This window comes from Aythya marila, assembly GCF_965140915.1.
Source record: "Aythya marila genome assembly, chromosome: 1".
Taxonomy (NCBI): domain Eukaryota; kingdom Metazoa; phylum Chordata; class Aves; order Anseriformes; family Anatidae; genus Aythya; species Aythya marila.
This window is the reverse complement of record NC_139042.1, coordinates 178,623,001-178,641,728: the sequence shown is the minus strand read 5'-3', so window position 1 is coordinate 178,641,728 and position 18,728 is coordinate 178,623,001. Positions and strand designations below refer to the sequence as shown.

The following is an 18,728-nucleotide window of genomic DNA, read 5'->3' as shown; positions in this document are numbered from 1 at the left end:
AAATAACAGCAGTGTGTCAGGGTTCAGCAGGGGTCAGGATGAAGTGAAAACTGTTAAAAAGCCAAGCAAAGTTCACAAAACTCTGTTTTCAGATACTGAATGGTATTTATTGGACTGTGATTCTGTGAAAGTCCCCATCTTGTAGCAAGCTGGAATTTCTTTTAGTATCTCTCTGAAGCTGAGAGCAGTAACACATGACTTAGTAATAAATGAGTACCTATGAGTCCACAAGTAATAAACATATCACGTGAATAATAAATATAGTACCCATTTTTAAGATAGCTGGAAGAGTATGTTAACTGGGCCGTCACCCTCTGATGAATTTTGTGCAAGTGTTTACAACAAATCATAGATGAAAAAATAGACACGTAGCTAAATGGAATATGCCATAAAACCAGGATGGGTTTATCAAAGGCATTTCATGCCAGAATAAACGTCTTAATCTTTCTTTTCTAAGTTTTTTGTTGTTGTTGTTGTTATTCAGAGGAAACACAGCAGATCTAAACCATCTGGACTTCAGTGACACACCACATGGGAAATTAGAGGAGATACAGATTAGAATAAGTATTTTAAAAAATGATAAATAACAGGCTAAAAGGGAAAAAGGAGGTTGCACTGTAATGGATGGAATTTCCTTCCTGAATGGAAGGAAAATACTACAGGATCTGAAGAATTTTGCCTGGTACAGATAGTCTCACTTGGTGGAGTGGGCCTGGGGGCTGGAAAGGCTTGGGAAGAGGAGGAGTTGCTTTGCTAAAACCTGAGACTATAAAAAGCCTGTTAATGAAGTTTGCTGCTAATAGGCAGTGGAAAAGGCTCATCAATTGAGGGAACCAAATGAAAATATGATACAGACAAACCAAGGCAACTTTGATTTAAATAATCAGTTAGAGTAGAAATTAGATGAAATCTAATGGTACAAAAGGCAGGATCATGCCCTAATGGAGACTACTGGGGATTCTGCTATTGCCAGGGAGCCAAACAGCATTAAAAAGAAGAAAGCGTTGTTTGTGTCACCAAATGTATCTCAAAAAAAGAAAATTCTACAACATACATGCCAGGTGTTTGCAGCAGACATACGAGCCTGCTAATGATACAGAAAACAGTGATGAGGTCTCATCTGTAATGCTGTGTACCATGTTGATCAAAAATGCTAAAGGAGAGTGGATTAAAACTGGAGCAAGCATGAAGACACTTAAGAGTGGTTTAGCTCAGAAGAGTTTATTTTCCAGTAGAGATTGTCTTGCTTATTAATAAAGCAGAGGCATAATGTTTGTACTCTAAAACACATAGGGATATGAGTATTTTAAAATACACACAAACAATTCATACCTAATTATCAAGAGACTGTTTTTAGCTGTCAGAAGACAGCTCTGGAAGGTGTCCTTCAATGGGATGAGAGACAGCAAGATAATTACTTTTCTTAAGGTGGCAGCTGACAAATTTCTAAGCAAGACTGCATAATGTAGTTGCCACAAGAGATTGATTCTAGTGACCCAATACCATGTTTTTATTTCCTGCTGGTGAAGCAATTATAGGGCGGAATGAAGAATTGTTATTGTTGGGCAGATCATATTATAGCAAATCTTGAGATGTTTTCTTTTGTTTTAATGAAGCCCAGTTTTGCTGAGTGGACTGTAACAGTAGAATTTAAAATCTGAAATGCCACTTTGCTTCCAGCTTTAATCTTGCATCTTGTCTTGGCAGGAGATATGCTTGACCTTCTGAAATGGAGAACCCACCCAGACAAAATTGCAGGTTGCCTATCAAAATTAAAAGAAATTGATGGTTCTGAAATAGTGAAGGTATATACCATTCTTTCATTTCTTCCTTTATTTTGTTTTCAAATAATATGAGGGAAATAATTGTCTGTCACAAGTGTACATATTTGTGTGTCACAAAAGTACATATTTAATAACAAACTGCCTCTTATTCTTCAATCAGTTTCTCCAAGATACACTAGACACTTTATTTGGAATTTTAGATGAAAACTCTCAAAAATATGGATCAAAAGTATTCGATTGTTTGGTAAGTTTTGTTTTGTGAGAATGCTTAACATTACTTAAGAATGAAGTTAAAGAAAAAAAAAAAAAAAGCAAAAGCTTTTATTCTTTTTCCCTCACATTTAGGTTCACATAATAAATCTGCTGCAGGACAGCAAGTTTCACCATTTTAAGCCAGTAATGGACACTTACATTGAAAGTCACTTTGCAGGAGCACTTGCATACAGGTGAAGTCTGTACTTTTTCTAACTGATTTGAATACTGAAAGTTACTGGTGTGCTAAGCAGAATCAATCATCAGATTAAATTAAACTGTAGCAATAGGAATAAAATTTAATCCTTATATGAATGCCCAGATTTAGGCCATTAAAAAAGGAGTAAAATAATTTTGAGTTACCATAAAGGTTACTTGTGAAAGGCCTCATCTTGGCTTAATTTTGCCTGTTTTTCTTCATTGGCTTTCTTTATTTAAATGACTTTAACCAGCATTGGAGCCTTAACATCATTCAGTTACAACTGTGTTCGCTGTGTAGATCAGTACACTAATAAGCATCACTTACTATGCTGTACTTTGTATTTATTTTCTAGCTAAACTTTCATTAACGTGAATGCAATTTAATGAGACTGCAAACCAATTCATGGAATAGCAGGGGTAGTCTATGCTGGCAGAGACTCTTGTATCATAATGAGCTTATGTATCCCTGTTGAAATAATTCTACTGCATATGTGATGATGACAATTATTTCCTGTTCATTAGAGGTCTGTTAGGTCTATCGGCAGGCTGGAAACTAGCTGTAATATAGGGCTTGTAGTGATTAGCAAAACTTTGTGTTGTGTTTTTTTTCAGTGTTTCTTATATGAAAGATTATTTTGCATTCTAAGTTTAAGTTAACTCTTCTTCCACTTCTGTGTCGTAATACTTTTTAATGTGTTATTCTAGAGATCTTATAAAAGTACTGAAGTGGCATATTGATCGAGTCACCGAAGTGGAGCTGCATGAGCACATACAGGAAGTACTAAAGGTAACAGAAATCTTCAAAGGCACCAGCAGGTTTAACTGAGGAAAAGGAGCACAGTATGTGTTAATGATGGAAATGCAGTATTAATTCCAGGGAATTGCAGGCTTTTTGAGTGCTGTCAGTTTATTCTTTTTTCTCTTTTGTCAATAAGGTGGTCAATGGAGCTTGGTACCACTAGACTCTGGAAGTCTATGTTCCTTACTGAAGGAGGATATGCATGAGTAGGAATTGGATCTAAGAAATCAAAGATAGATTGCATTGGTAGTATTAATATCTGTCACAATAACAGAATCTAAATGGCAGACGAATGCTGACTTTCTGGTTCAATCCTGACAAGAGGGAATTTGCTAAAAATGGTGATCTGGTAGCTCTCATCCTGTTTTGTATATCAACAGAGCACAGTGTGGAGACGGTCTGAGTTGTACAACATGATAATCCCATTTGAAACAGGAGCTGTGGTCTGGAAATAAGATATCAGTGTGGTACTCTGTGCTTTTCTAAGCTGCTGTTAACTTAGGTGTCTCAGTAATAACAAAAGGCTGTATATTTGTTGCATTCTTAACAACTTAAATTTTGCAACTTAAACTAAGCTTATATTTGCAACTTAAACTAAGCTTATATTTTGGCATTATCTTGTTAACAATTCACAGGAAAACATTTTTAACATTTAGCGGGCAGAGGAAATACCAGAACAGCTCAAAAGTTAGAGTCTGTTTCTTATATTGGCCTTGCATGTTTATGTTCTACATCTTTCGGTAGCCACAGACATGCAAGGATGCATTACGAGGGACAGTGCTGAAATTTTGCAGTTTTACATTTGTCAAATAAACAAATGTTCCCTGGTTTGTAGAGGTTTCAAAAGGCAAGGGAAGAGTATTTCTGAGTGCTTTTGTAATGTTAGTGTTTCATTTGAAATATTTTTTTAAAGTGCCAAAATTAAATAGCAGTCTCCCATTTCAGACCCTTGTCATTATATAAATTATATAATCATAGCATTTGTTGTTTTTTTACATGAGTTTATTTTTATGAGTTATCTCTGATTTTGACATTTGTAGGCACAGGAATATATATTTAAATACATAGTTCAGTCTCGAAGATTATTCTCTATTGCCACCGGTGGACAAAACGAGGAAGAATTTCGCTGCTGTATTCAAGAACTACTTATGTCAGTACGCTTCTTCCTGTCCCAGGAGAGCAAAGGAGCTAATGCTTTATCCCAACTGCAAGTAAGTTTGTGAGTGTGCCTTGATAATGCAATATAAATGCAATGCACATGCAATATAAAAAAATTGATGTTCCTTACCTATATTTTCAGGAAAGAAAACGTGCTTTTGTTAGAGCAAAATGACATTTTCAGCTCATGCTCATACCTTTGTCCTGTACTGTGAAATTTTCATATCACCAGCTTTTGAATATGCTTGGCAAAGAAAATCCTGAATCTAATAAATAAAGTAAACCCGATATTAATTTTAATTTACGAACAGTTCATGTTATGTTTTCGGCAATGCCAGTGGTTCAAGTGACTCAGAATTGCTGGGTACAAATAAAGGGATTTTTCCGGTTCAGGCACTTTATAGCTTCTTTTAACCACATTGGACCTGAAGAATTTGAACCCAACCAAAGGCTCTCTGAGTTTTCGTTCTCTGCAGAAGACTTTAAATTTTGCTAAATTGTATCTTTTAGTACTCAGCTGGTATATATTTATTTCAGCTGACTACTAAAATTGACTAGTGCTACAAGGAAGAGGCAAAATACACAGGAGACAGATCTCTACATTAAGTGTGGTAGATTTAGCAATGTAGATGTACTTCCTAGTCTTCTTCCCCTGCTTCTGTAACCATGGGCACTTAAGATCTGTTGAGAATTACTCATTTCTTAAGCTCTGTAGAAAATTATTCTTCCAAGAAGACAGCAAATCAGAGAGAAAGGAGTGGAGAGATGGTTCTTCCATCTCTTATCACACAAGCAGCTGGAGTGAAATGTTTACAACAAAATTATATGAACAAATGTGTTTGGAATTCTTCCTGGGTATCTTTAACCTTGTATGTCATCTGAGCTGACACCAGAGTGAAGAAGGAAGAGGTAGGAGTAGCTTTTCTCAATTACAGGATTTGGAGAGGAAGAAGGGAACGTTAGCTCTAGCTTCCTTTCTCTGGCATTGTCCTCTTTTCTTTTTCAGTGTTTCCACATTGATTATATTCACCAATAAATTCCTAACCCTATTTTAGGATTGTCGAAGTGAACCAAGACTGCCACTGCTGTCTCACTCCAAAATAAAAATTGTCATTACTGGAAAAATGAAAGATATAGAGGCTGTTATATTCCTTATCTTGAAGCCAAACAACTCCTCCTCAAATCTTTTTGTTCTGGTATCATCAGTAGGCTTCTGGTATCATTTGAAAAAAAATCCTCTCATGCACAGATCACGAGGAACCTGTAAATAATAAATATTTTTGTATTAAGTTGAGCTTTTTACTTTCGCTTTGTCATGAAAGAAATGAACAGTCATTTGATAATGCTTAAGGGAAATAGTCACAAGTGTAAGCCCATTAATGAATGTGAGGATATTTCCTCTGAAAAATCTGACCAATTTTAAAGCTACCGACTGCCCTTGAAATGTAAAAATTGACATTTTTCTACAGTTACTTACTTGTCTATAGTTATTTAAATTCTATAAATATCAAACCTGTACTGCAATATCTGACATACCAATTTTTTCCTTTTCCTCTAGGCTGTGTTTCTCAGCTCATTCCCATCTGTGTACTCTGAACTTTTGAAGCTCTTTGATGTCAGAGAAGTGGCAAATTTGGTTCACGATGCTCTGGGCAGCTTGCCGACAGTCATGCATGGGGATGAATCCCTTCAAGCTGTTAAACTTCAAAGTATTGGGAAAACTGTAGAGAGTCACCTCTACACCAACCCAGGTAAGGTTGCCCTGGGCTGCCTGCAGTACAAGTCAGCAGGTATTGAGGGGAATCATGCCCCTCATAATAGTGCTTCCCAAGTAACAGTTCTTTAATCTCTGTTCTGTACAAGCTGCTTGATAACAAGAATACAGATAGTTAAATTTAGGGGTTACATTTTTAGAGACAAGTACTCGTAAAGTACAGTTGTGTTTTGATCTTATGCTGGCTATATGTCCTTGAAAGGAATTTTCATTATACGTTAAAAATAATTATAAAGGAAAAAGCTCTACTAATTTGATTTTTTTCCCCTCCTTTGGGGGGCAGTTCAGCAAACAGATTCTCACTTACCCATTAAGTTTTATTTGTGTAAATCTTGCTAGTTCAGCACTTTTGATCCTCTGTTTTCTTAATGTAGCATAAAAAACCTATACAGATGCAAGTGATACTTGGGTGTTTATTGTATATAACAATATGTGCTACATGGAAGAAAAAAATGCTGTGTGGTGGTGTCATCAATGTTCTATTTTTTTCAGTCCCAAGTAAAACACATAGAAATGATAAAATATTAATTTTGAGAGGATTTAATTTTGTAATAAAAAGTGTTTATTTGCTTACTGAAAGTGCTCTTGAGAGTTGTGGGCTGATGGAGTTCAATAGAAACATTAACTTTTACTTAGATCATTTAAAACATTTAACATCTAAGGACATTTTAAAAAATGCCTTTAATGATTGTAGTTTAAAAGTTTGAGTTCAAAGAAGTGGGATCCTAGCTACTTTGCTTCTTTCTGGTTGCAAAAGCAAGTTATTCTTTCCATTGTGAGTCTCCACAGCAGTCTCCTCCACAACAGTGAGGTCTCCTTACAGCTGATTGATCAGGCCTTCAATACGTTAGATCACTGACATATTCATGAAGCAATCTTAAGGACACTCTAACTTATATTTTGCATTTTCCAAATGCCCTTGTGGTAGGTAGCATTCATTTCCATTTTCTTCCCATTATCTTGAGGTCAGCCTCATCAGAGGATCTAAGTGAATGAATGTAATTAAAGAAAGTTAGTTATTGGCACATAAGAGACTCTTGGTGACTTTCTTAGAACTGTAAATCTAGATTCAGATGTATGAGAAATTTTTTTGGTAGCCTACTTTTGTAAAAGTGCTTTTCATTGAAATGCAGTTTCACTACTAAGAAGTCATCAGAATTGGTTTCAGCTATAGAAGCAATGAAAGTTGCATGTTAAAATTTACATGGAGTGCAGGTTATACACAAATTGAATATAAATTCCTTAAATCACAGGGCAACTGATGTGAAAGACATTGGGCAGTAATGTAAGCTCCCAGTGTCCATGACGGAAATCTTAGGCAAATACTTGTACAGTGTAATTTCAGTCATCCTTGAGTTGAAGGGTCTTGTGGAGATCAGGGTCTTGGTCTCTTTCCTGGTAATGTTTTCTCTCTTTAAATATATAAAAATATAAATAGACCTTCCTTAGTCAATCCCTAGAGGGAAGTATTTTGAAAATCCTATTGAGAAAATAAATACTGCACTAAGCCATGTTAAAGTGTAAAGTAAACCATACGTCCTAACATGAAGTTGAGGCTTGCTGCTGTGAAAATAATTGATTTCTGCCTCACAGATGAAGATAATGAACACTTCAAACTGCAGTACTAGCTGACACATTGGGACTAGATATGGAATGCAGAAAATAACTATTTGTTCAAACTCCTAAAAATGAGGAGGGCACTTCTTCGATAACATTTTCTATTTTGTGGAGCTTGCTGAGAAGCAAGTGAGAATACGTGAGCATGGGAATGGTATGCATTTTGTGCTGCTAAGGCTTGAACAACTAACACATTAGCTCCCACTGCTGCGGAAATCAACTGACACCGCATTTGTGCTTTTGCTGAAATCTGGAGATATATTGGGTATATTATTGAAAACATATGTCAGACATGCCAAGGTTGATTTAAGATGCCCAAGCACAGACGTTAAGTGCAATTTCAGTGCACCTGGTCTCTGCCTACTTCTCTTTAGAGAATGCAGGTGTTCCATTGGTTATATATTGTATTTACTGAAAATGTGTGGATAGGAGTCTGAAGTGTCTCTGTTATTGAGGCTCTGGCTTGAGCCTCTAAAATACAATGGAAACTATTTTTAGCAATTTTACAGTTTAGACTACAGCTCTTCTAGTAACAACTACAGGGATGTTAAAAGATGTCAACAGCAGTTATGTGCCAGGCTCCTATGAAAAATTAGCAGGTAGCACTGTACTTCTTTGTACATTTTTCCATATATACTACTGTGTAGTAAGCTACATTTGGTGTCTAAAAAGTAACAGGTGTTGGTTTTCCTGCTGATAAAAACCAGCGGTTTAATTTTTGTCTCTTGGTCAGTCTTCCAGTTTGCTGGTATTTTGGGTGTATCCCTTTGGATGCGTCCCTGTTGTCACTTGCGGAGTGGCCAAATTGGTGACCTACATATATGCCTGTACCCAGAAAATTTTCTACCTTTGTCATTTCTGATATGTCAGTAGTTTAGTATTCTTGTTCGTTGTCTTTTATACATTAGGTATCATTATAGCTTGCTTTAGGGAAGAGTTAAGGCCAATAAGAGAGAAATGCATCTTGAACCATATCCTTCTTGACGTGGTTAAATAGCAAATAGCAGACCAATAATTTTGTTTGTTTCTAAAGGTACTGATTGGAGCTTGTGAATTTAATAGCTAAGAAAACATGAAATGTGTAAGTGGGACATCTAGGTCTCTTCCTCCAAAGAGAAAGAATTTTATTGGAATCACTGTGGATCAGTTCCCAGAAAAGAGATTACATTTGTAGGGTAAACAACTAGAAAAGGAAAACATCATAATGATTAAGTCTGTATCATAGACCAGTTATAGTGTGGATTGCAGCTCTTTATCTCATGGTAGGTGTTCTTACATATCAGAAATATGTCTTCTCAGAATATGAGGATTTGGACCTCTATTCAAGAGTAGCTGGGTAAGACTTTCTCTATTAGTGAGGCAAACTGTTCAAGATAAATAAAGGAGGAATTCAATTCTCTGACCATTTACACTATAATTATCATATATACCAAAAATTAGAAACCTAGGAAAAATGCTGAGTTGTTGTTTTAAGGACATCTTCATGTGTTTATTTAATTCTGTTCATATGAAAATTTCTGTTTAATATAGAATGTATTTCATACCTGCTTTTTTATTATTTTCCTTATTTGTCACTGAAATCTACTATCAATAGATTAGAAATGTGACAAATCTCTATTTGTTTTCTTTCTGAGACTGACTGCTTCCCTTAGTCTGTCCCGTTGAATGAGTTTATATGAGAATTGCATCCTGTGTATCACAGGAGAGTGTACATGTTGGAAACTATGTTTCTGTAGCCATTCAGAGGTGAATATCTAGATGCAATCAGTAAGAATAATTTAATATCTTTGAAATAGCTCACAGAGTGGATGCTGTTACGTGTTACACTTACTATTGAAATGGAAAAAAAAATGCTAGCAAGATCAGGGAAAGATACTATTAACTGATAAGGAGGTTCAGGTTGGGAGCTCAGTATTATATTATCCCTCTGATTCCACAGTTTTTTCAAAAGGCTCACAACTTCTTTTTAATAACAGTTGTAACATATTTTAGTGCTCATTGCAAGCTACCATTAACACACACTTCAGAAAACTGACTCAAATTTTTCAAAATATAAAGACTTTATACGTTGATCCGTAGATTTTTCTTTTTTTCTAGTACTCCAGGATCTTTTTCAGATTAATTATTATTTCTTAATTTGTCTTCCATAGCAATTTATTATTCCTTGGAGTAGTCTGTGTATGTGTGCTTATACACCCCAGCCTCCTGGGGAAGGGGTGTGTGTATGCATAAAAAGAATCAGCTTTCATTAGCAAAGACCAGAAATTATTTTGTAAAAGCCATGCAAGTAATTCTTTGCATCTGTGGCACTGAGGAGTTTCTCAGCCATACCCATGGTTTTTCTGCAACACTACAGGCAATTTTGAAAGCAGTTCTTCATAAAGGTTTGAAAAATGACTGAGAGCAGTGACATGTCAGTGCAGTTGCAGAAGAGGCATATATGTTTGGTTTGGAATTGAAGCGATGACTTCGTTTGGCTTAAGCATTTTCTTCTCCTATGTCCCCCAAGTACAGTGGTTCTTCCAAGCAGGCAAGCATAAATTGAATAGGTGCAAATAAAACTATCAAAAATAAGAGCAACTTCCTCACTTTTCACTGTTCAAGAGCTTCTCACTGTTTATTTAAAGATGTCCAATTAGACTAGTTCTTGTTCCAAGTAGGCTGAAGTTTTGACCATCTGTTCAGATGTACTCATTGAAATCAATATCATCTTTCTAAGCTTTAAAATACACTGGAGTGCAGAAAATTTTGTATGCCTGTGCAGGTGCTTTACCATTAACTGAAAAGCAAGGGGGAAAGTTGTGCTGTGGGTTAAATGTTTAATGTTAACCTAGCTTTCACAGGAAAGGCACAAGGATTGCCCAGAGTGGTCTCTCTTTCCAGTCATGCCAAGCACGAACTTGAAAAGCTCAATGTCATATTTTTTTTCTCTCTTTCCGTATAATATTTGCAAAGGACAAGTATTAACATTTTAAACAGTCAGCTAATTTGGCTTTCTGAACAGAAGAGAAATTAGGACAGTGACTGATGGCTAGGAGTTCTGATTATTGCACCATTCCCTGCACTCATTAATTTTATTATACACGGTGGCTGACATTGCAGCTGGCAATTTTTAAGGAAAAAAATAACCTGAGACAAGTGGTGTATGCAACATTCTCAAAACTTACCTGCATAGTCCTTGGCAGAGCCTGATCAGAGGTGAAGATGTTAGCTGTCCTCTTCTGTGTTATCACTACATCTCTCGTCTAAGAGGTCTCTCCTCTAAAGAGGTCAAGACAGCGAGGTGTATAAGTTATGGGCTTACAGGGAGTATGTCCAAAGCTGTGTTATATGTGGTTGTCAGTTCAGTAAGAGGTACTGTTATCTCCAGTATATAGTTGCAAGTCGTAACATGTTTTTTGCTAATCCACTTGATAAACCACATTTTCTGATCATTTTATGGAGCTTTTGGAAAAATGGGACAGTCCAAACTGTTGACTGAGGATGCTCAGCTATACCTGAGACACTTCAGGCTATACAATATGGAAGTTGATTATTTACAAGTCAGGAGTTGCCACACATAGTTTCTTTGGTCTTCTAAATGGAGTTCATAATGCCAGGCTTGTATGGAAGCATTCTGTGCAGTGCACAGAGGAGGGGACACCTCAGAAAATGAGGCACCAAATCCTGCAGGTGCTCATCAGGATGCTGCCTGGAATTAATCAGGATGAAACACCTTGGTACAGGCTGCTACAATTTTCTCCTTGCCTTTTGGGCTAAGGGATTGGAGTTGTAGCAGCAGGAGGACCTGAGGACCTGCTGTCCTCACAGGATCCATAGCCTGCATGGTAAGGCTCACAGCAGCGGTGTGTGAAGGAGGTACCATAACTGCTCTGTGACAGTTGTGTAGCTGAGTGGTGATTCAAGTATTGGCCTGGGAATGGCAGACCAGGCCTAGTGCTTTGTCAGCCTGGAGTCAGCTTCACATCACTTATCTCCCAGGAGAGTACCCTGACCGCAGACCCAAGGGCTGGTTTACAGAGTGATCCCTTCATCTCTGCTCTTGAAGATGGATTGCCACGTGGTTAAGAATTGAATACGTTTGGCAAAGCAGGGAAAAAGGAGTTGGCTATGTAGCCTAAATGTTAGGTCATTTTTATAGGAATGGAGAGTCCTGTTTTTTGCCTCAGCTGCAGGCATTAGTTCTGTCCATTTCACCCATCAGTAAGCAATGAACAGCGTTGGCAGTGGGGTTCAGAAGGTGGTACTTTCATAACGAGAGCTCTGCTGATTAGCCCATCTTCCTGCCCACTCTCATTTTCACCCAATAGGTCTTGCAGTGGTTGGGTCGGTGGCAGCTGTGCATGTTTCATGTCTCAGACTACCTGGGGCAACACCTTACTATGCTTCTGTCTTTTAGGCAGACTAAAAGAAAATGCCTTCTTGGCTTGGTTGAGATGCATCTGCTCTACTACAGGCAGATAAGGACTCTTAATCTGACCAAATCTGATGAAAACCTACGAGATACCTGCAGAAACTAGCAGCCATTGGATACAGGCTGATTGTTCTCTGATTTGGGGTTTTAGTACCACTGGTTCCAGATTCATTTATGGCCTTTCACCTATTGTGAAATGTATTTGTTTATATTTTTTTCTTCAGGAAGAAAACATTTATTCAGAAACATCTGAACAAATGCTAAGCGTGAAATACCCATTCAAAAACAGCAGACAAGCTTTTTTTTGAAAACAAGAATATATTTAAATAGTTTGTACAAATCAACTTGTCCCTATGATTTTACTTGTGTTATATGCATAATTAGACAGTGAAAACAAGGGAATAATAGAGAAAAACAAGATAAGTGCTATATTTCAGCAAATGAAGGAAACATTCAATAAATAAAATTCCAGAATAAACCTAATTTTTCTCCTTCCTGGAAAATGATAGAGGTGTAATATTTGAAGGGAGAAAATGTATTTATACAAAGACGAAACCTGGAGTTTTTCCTGGTTGGAAAATTATTCTAAAGGAGAAATTTTTCTGCTAGATAAATTGAATTTTTAGGAAATAATTACATTACAAAAGGAACTGAGTAGATGTGTATATATTTAGATAATGTAATATAATCATCTTTAAAGTTTTAATAGAGGAAATAATTCAAGTATACTTCTATGAAAGCATCTTTTCTCAATTAAGGAAAAGATCTAGAAACAAACAAACAAAAAAATGAGAACAGATAACACCCATTCCATTTATCAAGTTGTAAATAGGTGTTGAATAACACCTTTATAACAAGTTTAAGAGTTAGGACTTTCCCCATTTAACATTGTCTTCACTTATAAGAAAAAGAAGCAAGAAGAAGTAGCATGTTAATGAAGTTCTTGCATCATTTTGAGAGAATTCAGGACTAAAAATAGCACCAAAAAGCTGTGTTTAGAAAAGGAAATGGTTAGAGGAAAGGCAGATTATTCAATGTAGACACCAGTAGTCTAAATTGCTCATACTCAGTAGGAGTGAGGAATCTGGAAAAGCACAAATCCTGAAAGAAGTCTGAAAGTACTGCTGGTCCATAAATTAGGACTCATTTGCAGAATAACAAAACTTCAAGATAAAGTCTGTTGTGACCTTAACATGCAAAGGGATCCTGTCACATAGCAGGAAAGGCTAGAGCATAATTCCACATAGTTTTGAATTTGAGTATTACTGTGCTATGTTTCTTTCTGCATGGTAATTCCATAAATATATAATTTCCATTACATTGCACACAGTGGTGTTTGTCTCTGTCCATGGTACAACATACAGCCTTTCCACACGTTGTTCATTCTTCAAATAGTTGCTTTTGTTTGTTATGATATTATGATGTAAAGGCTTCCACCTATCAAAACTGTTGGTTTAAGCAAGTAAACTTTTGCTTATCAGAACTAGAGCTCTGAACAGAAGACTTATTTGTATATCTGTATTAAAACTAAATGATTCTGCTAGAAGCTCCTACTCATAAAAGTTTTTGTTTATTTCAGATTCTCGATATATTCTTCTTCCAGTAGTTTTACATCATCTCCACATGCATCTACAAGAACAGAAGGATCTTATAATGTGTGCACGTATCCTTAGCAACATATTTTGTCTCATCAAGAAGAACAGCTCAGTAAGTAAACAGCATGTCACATCCACGAGGTACTGAACTTCTTTATATGGCACCCAGTAATGACAGAAGCTGGACCTTGACCAAGAGCATTTTAAAGAATTCTCTGTGTCAAACGTAAATTTGATTTCTCAGGCACCTTTTCTTTCCATGAAAGAATACTTCAATTGTGGCATGTTATTTTTTGCCAAGCTTTTTCTCTTTTTGAGTGTTGTGTTGGACAGAAAGAAACCTCCACTTCTTTGTAGAGGCATGGGCTATTTATCATGAGCTGTTTAGTCATAGGGGACACAAAGATGATATAGGGAAGGGATTAGTATGAGTATTGCAGGAATTGTACTTAGGGATTAGTTGGTAAATTTTGTGGCCTGTATCTAATGTTTGTGTTTGCAAATTCATTTGAGAAAAATGAGTATGAGAGCTAGATGAGGTAGGTCTGTTGCAGGCATGAAGATGATGGTGAAGTTCTGACAGGCAAAGGGATGTAAGACAACAAGAAATAAACATAGCTTGTATTCAGTGCAGTACATACAAACCAAGGCCGGCACACCTTACACTGTAATGTATTGGCGAGAACTGTTGTATGTTTCTTCATTTCATACTACTGTTAGAAATTAAAGTTTCATGGTCACTGATTTGGTGCAGATGTGACCTGCAGCTTTGGCACTGCAATGTTCTTATTGCAGCTGCTCCTGGATTAGTGTTAGTACCCCTTCACAAGAGAAAGGGGTGGATGATTAGCATAGCTGTGGTTTTGGACTAGGACAAAGCCTGGTCTTAACTTCAGGAGATCTTTCATTTGGATTCACCAAGTTGCTCTGATCATGAACTCTAGAGAAGTGCGTAACATAAATTGATGTCTACATAAAACTCTCTCCAGTGGGCAGGATACACAAATGTTATTTTCAGTAGTCTTTGAGTGACAGAGTATTAAAAACTTTCTGAATGCCACTTGATTTTTGTGGATCAGTTCACAATATTATTCCTTCTGTGGTGATCCAGATAATTCAGAGGTTGATGAAACAAGTGAATTTAAGAGACATCTCTTTGAAAAGTGATTTTTTTTTTTTCTTTTTCTGTTGGCCATTCTAACAGTAGTTTGTACATGAGTTTTGTACATCTTGAGACAGCAGTTCCTCAGTACACTGAATATTGTCTGACTTCATAAGTAGCAAAGTTAACAGTTGATTGACACTAGATAAAGTGACAGAGAACACGGCCATGACACTAGACTCATCTTGAGTCCAAACAAGAGTTTTGAGTTTTGTTACAAATCATATGCTTAGGGTGTGTAGGAAGGGAAAAAAAATCTCACTCCTACACCTCAATGCCGACAAAGTTGAATGATTCTGTTTGTCAGCTGAATTTTAGCTTGGTTGTGTGCATTTGATTATGGAGTGTTTCTTTCTGCAAAGAAATGTCATCTTAAATTGTGGATAAAATGGCTCAGATTAAGATGGTGTTGTCTGCTGCCATGGAGACAGAAAACATTGCTGAAACAGGGAAAACATATTTTCATCTCATTTAAAAGGGAAAAATACAACTTGACTTCATCAAGTCTTTTCTTGTGTCTAATTAAGGTATTCATGGTCTCTCTTGGTGGTGAACACTGGTTTCTTTGTATTGTTGTTGTGTGTGTACAAGTTGTAGGCTTACATAAACGACTAATTTGTTTGTGCTACTCAGTTGATGGAAAGCAATGTATCTGGTCCTTACTGCTGAAGCAGGTCTTGAAGGTTGAGCACCATCTGTTTGTTTCTAGTGATAGTTTCAAAGTGTGAAAACAGAATTCTACTTTTTGGACTTTAAGCCTCTCTTGGCAATTTCCCCAGGAAATATATGGGCATTATGTATAATTATCCAGACTGAAAAACCCGTCTATATTATTCTAAACATTAATTGAAAATAGTTGTGCTGATTTGATGAATGCTTATTTATTCAAAGTCCCTGTAACTGTCCTCTGCAATTCAATACAACGTAATTAATTAAGAACTGTAAGGTAACATCAGTAGAATTAAATAATATCTCAACTTGATAATAGTCTTTGTTTTTCAAGTAAAACATTTGTAACAAAGCTTATATTGCAAAGCTTCTGTTTGCTTCTAAAGTCGCATCAAAAGAAATATGCCTGTGGTCATCTTTCTGTTTTTATAACTTAAATGTTTTATTGATTATTTAAGGAAAAATCTGTCCTGGAAGAAATTGATGTGATTGTAAACAGCTTACTAGATATTCTGTTAAGGACAATACTAGAGATCACCAGCCGACCGCAGCCATCAGGCTCTGCTATGCGCCTCCAGTTTCAAGATGTGACTGTAAGTTTCTTATAATGAAATACCTCACAACTGTCACTATTAGATTAATGAGAATTCTGCCTTTGTATTGTTATTCAATGGTAAGATTTTGTGTATTAAACAGAGAATGAGCGGAACAGAGAGAACTTATTGCACTTTATTCATTTTCAAATTATAATATTTTTTCATTATATTATTTATATTTTGTGACCTTAAATTAAAAAAAAAAAAAGTAACTCTTGAGGTTATTTCAGGTGAGTAACTTTTTCACTGTTTATTTTGTTGAGATTTTCAGTAGCTTTCTGAATCTCTCGCTAAGTTTGAATTGCTGAGAGTGGATACTCCTGAAAGAGTATCAGCTAATAACAATTTACTTCCTAAGACACATACATTTTTACATGATGAAACAGCTCTAAAAATGCCTTCAGAATCTGTGATGGTAGCCTGTATCAATCCAAATTTATTAATCACAAGTCATTCTATTGTTCTCTGGACTGAGCATTTGAATTTCATTTCTGTCACTTGAGGTAGGGCATAGAGGATAGATTTAGAAGATTAACGAATGATATTTTGGTCAATGTGATACAACAACTCATGCAAATTAGAGTGTTGAAATTGAGCCATTGATGAAATAAAATGAAGAATTACTTTGCTTTGTTTCCAGCAAGGTTCCCAGTTTGCATTTGAAGGACAAATCTCTTCTAATATGGCAGGGGATATGACCCCAGTATGAAGTAAGGGGGTAACTTTTTGTGAAGAGAACATACTATGCATTGTGATTTACCATCTCATTATACACTTAATTAATTGCCTTATTTTTACATTGTAACATTTTTATTAATGAATAGATGGCTGCTTTCCAAACCAGAATTTCCTCTGAGATGAAACATTTGAAAAAGCATTTAATACCTGTGAAAGAAATGCATTGTTGCCTTTTTTGTTTGTTTATTTATACCCACAAAGAGCAAACATTATTTGAAGCATTTTTGAAGCTGACCAAGTTCTGTAATAGGATAACACCAAGCTTTAATCACTGTGGTTCAGTAGGACTATACATCTAAGAGTTTGGGTTTTTTATCTGTAAATTATAAAATTACAAATTACTCTGTGTGGCATATCAGACCATTACAAGAAAGCTCAGCTGAAGCAGGGGTTGTAGTATTAGACTCCTAGTGCAGCAAAGCTCTGAGCTTATTGGTTTCTTCTGATATATCCACTTGCTTTCAGATTAAGTTTTAGTAAAGCACCATGACAGCCTAATTCTTTCACGCTATCAAAAATTAGACTGAAAATACTTTCAAGTTGCAAAATTTTCTTTTTATGCATAAGAAAAGCCATGTCATTGTCACCACAGGCATCTGAAAGAATACTTAACGTGGAAGTGACTCACAGCACAGCATAAGGCAATTATATACATTTATGTAGAAACATCATGCAGCATGGGCTTATGGCAATGCATAGAGCCAAATTCTTGGAACTATTTGTAGAGCAAGTATGATGAAGTACCCGATGCAAGTACAGCCGTAGAGTCTGTTCCAGTGTGTTACCAGTATTTCAAGCTGCACCCATCATAAAATATCCTTTGTGAGATGTATCATGGCAGCATACTGGATAAAATTCTATCATACCTTCTATCATACCTTTTTTACCAGATATAATCTTTTGGACATAGTCCCAAACTCGTTGCAGTGTGATCTTATAGGTCCACAGGTCACTGTTTTTCTGCAGTTCATAAAGAAAATAAAAAACATGGCTGGGGGGGGGGGGGGGAGGGGGCAGGAAGGGGCAGTGTTGCACTAATTAACATTGAATTCAGTAGAATAGTGAAAGTGAAAATTATACTTTAATTGCTTTAGGATATCAAGGATTTGGATCTGTAGGTTTTCTTAACAAAAATGTAGTAGCGGAGAGCAAACCAATTAGAGCAAATATTTATTTATTTGAAATCTTGGAAGTTTAGTCCTTGAGAGTTTAAATGAATTGCAATTTAATTGTCAGCTTCATGTAGTTTAATACATGAGACACAGAAAACTACTTCAGGATTCTACCTAAATGAATTTGGGTTTACGGCTTGGCTTGATTTAGGGCAGTAGGGTCTGGTCCTCATGTTCTTTATCAAGGCAATTTTGTTTGTAGAGTTTGCTTCTGTGCATGACTGACATATCCCCTCACTAGTTAGTCTGTGGCTAGCACTGGTTGAAATCTTAACAAAATATATTTTCATATTGAGTTCAACAAATGCAGCTGAATATTCATTGTTGTTCTAAAAACTAGCTGCCTGTATAGCTACCTAAATTTAAATCAAAAGCTCAAATTTAGAAGTAAGTTAACAATTAGCTAAAGCTGGTACCATTTTAAAGCTAATCTGTCTGTCAGCTGTAATAGTACAGCTTTCTATAATAGACTGTGATTTTTAGTATACTCCTATATGTCAAAGTAAGTGTGGAATCATAGAAGGTAACTAGAAAAGGTGACTAGAAAGGACTGCTTCAAATGCTAAAGCAGGAAGGGAAGTGTTCAAAAGATTCATACACAACTTTTGTCACTCAAGCTGACAATCAGGTAAACTTAGACCTTTACTTACTTTTCGTATTTTGGCTAATTAGACAAATCTGAGTGGTCTCAGATTTTATAACTGGAATAAAAGTCTCCAAAATTCGCTTATTTAGATAAGCCTACATTATGTTAAATAGCATGATAAAATCATATTGAGACTCGATAGAATGAAACT

At 36.1% G+C, this 18,728-nt stretch overlaps 1 protein-coding gene across 4 annotated transcripts in view; it reads left to right on the top strand.

Moving 5' to 3' along the window:
- Positions 1-18,728, top strand: part of DOCK4 (dedicator of cytokinesis 4) — a 248,967-nt gene that overhangs the window by 162,507 nt on the left and 67,732 nt on the right. For all 4 annotated transcript variants that reach the window (XR_014318362.1, XM_082770224.1, XM_082770223.1 and 1 more), the window contains exons 18-25: positions 1,708-1,805; positions 1,945-2,028; positions 2,130-2,230; positions 2,943-3,024; positions 4,077-4,247; positions 5,753-5,945; positions 13,579-13,706; positions 15,884-16,018. Coding sequence is in view for 3 of the 4 variants with exons in the window: in XM_082770224.1 (XP_082626350.1) it covers positions 1,708-1,805; positions 1,945-2,028; positions 2,130-2,230; positions 2,943-3,024; positions 4,077-4,247; positions 5,753-5,945; positions 13,579-13,706; positions 15,884-16,018 (992 nt within the window). In the remaining variant the exon portion in view is untranslated. The remainder of the gene's footprint in view (positions 1-1,707; positions 1,806-1,944; positions 2,029-2,129; positions 2,231-2,942; positions 3,025-4,076; positions 4,248-5,752; positions 5,946-13,578; positions 13,707-15,883; positions 16,019-18,728) is intronic.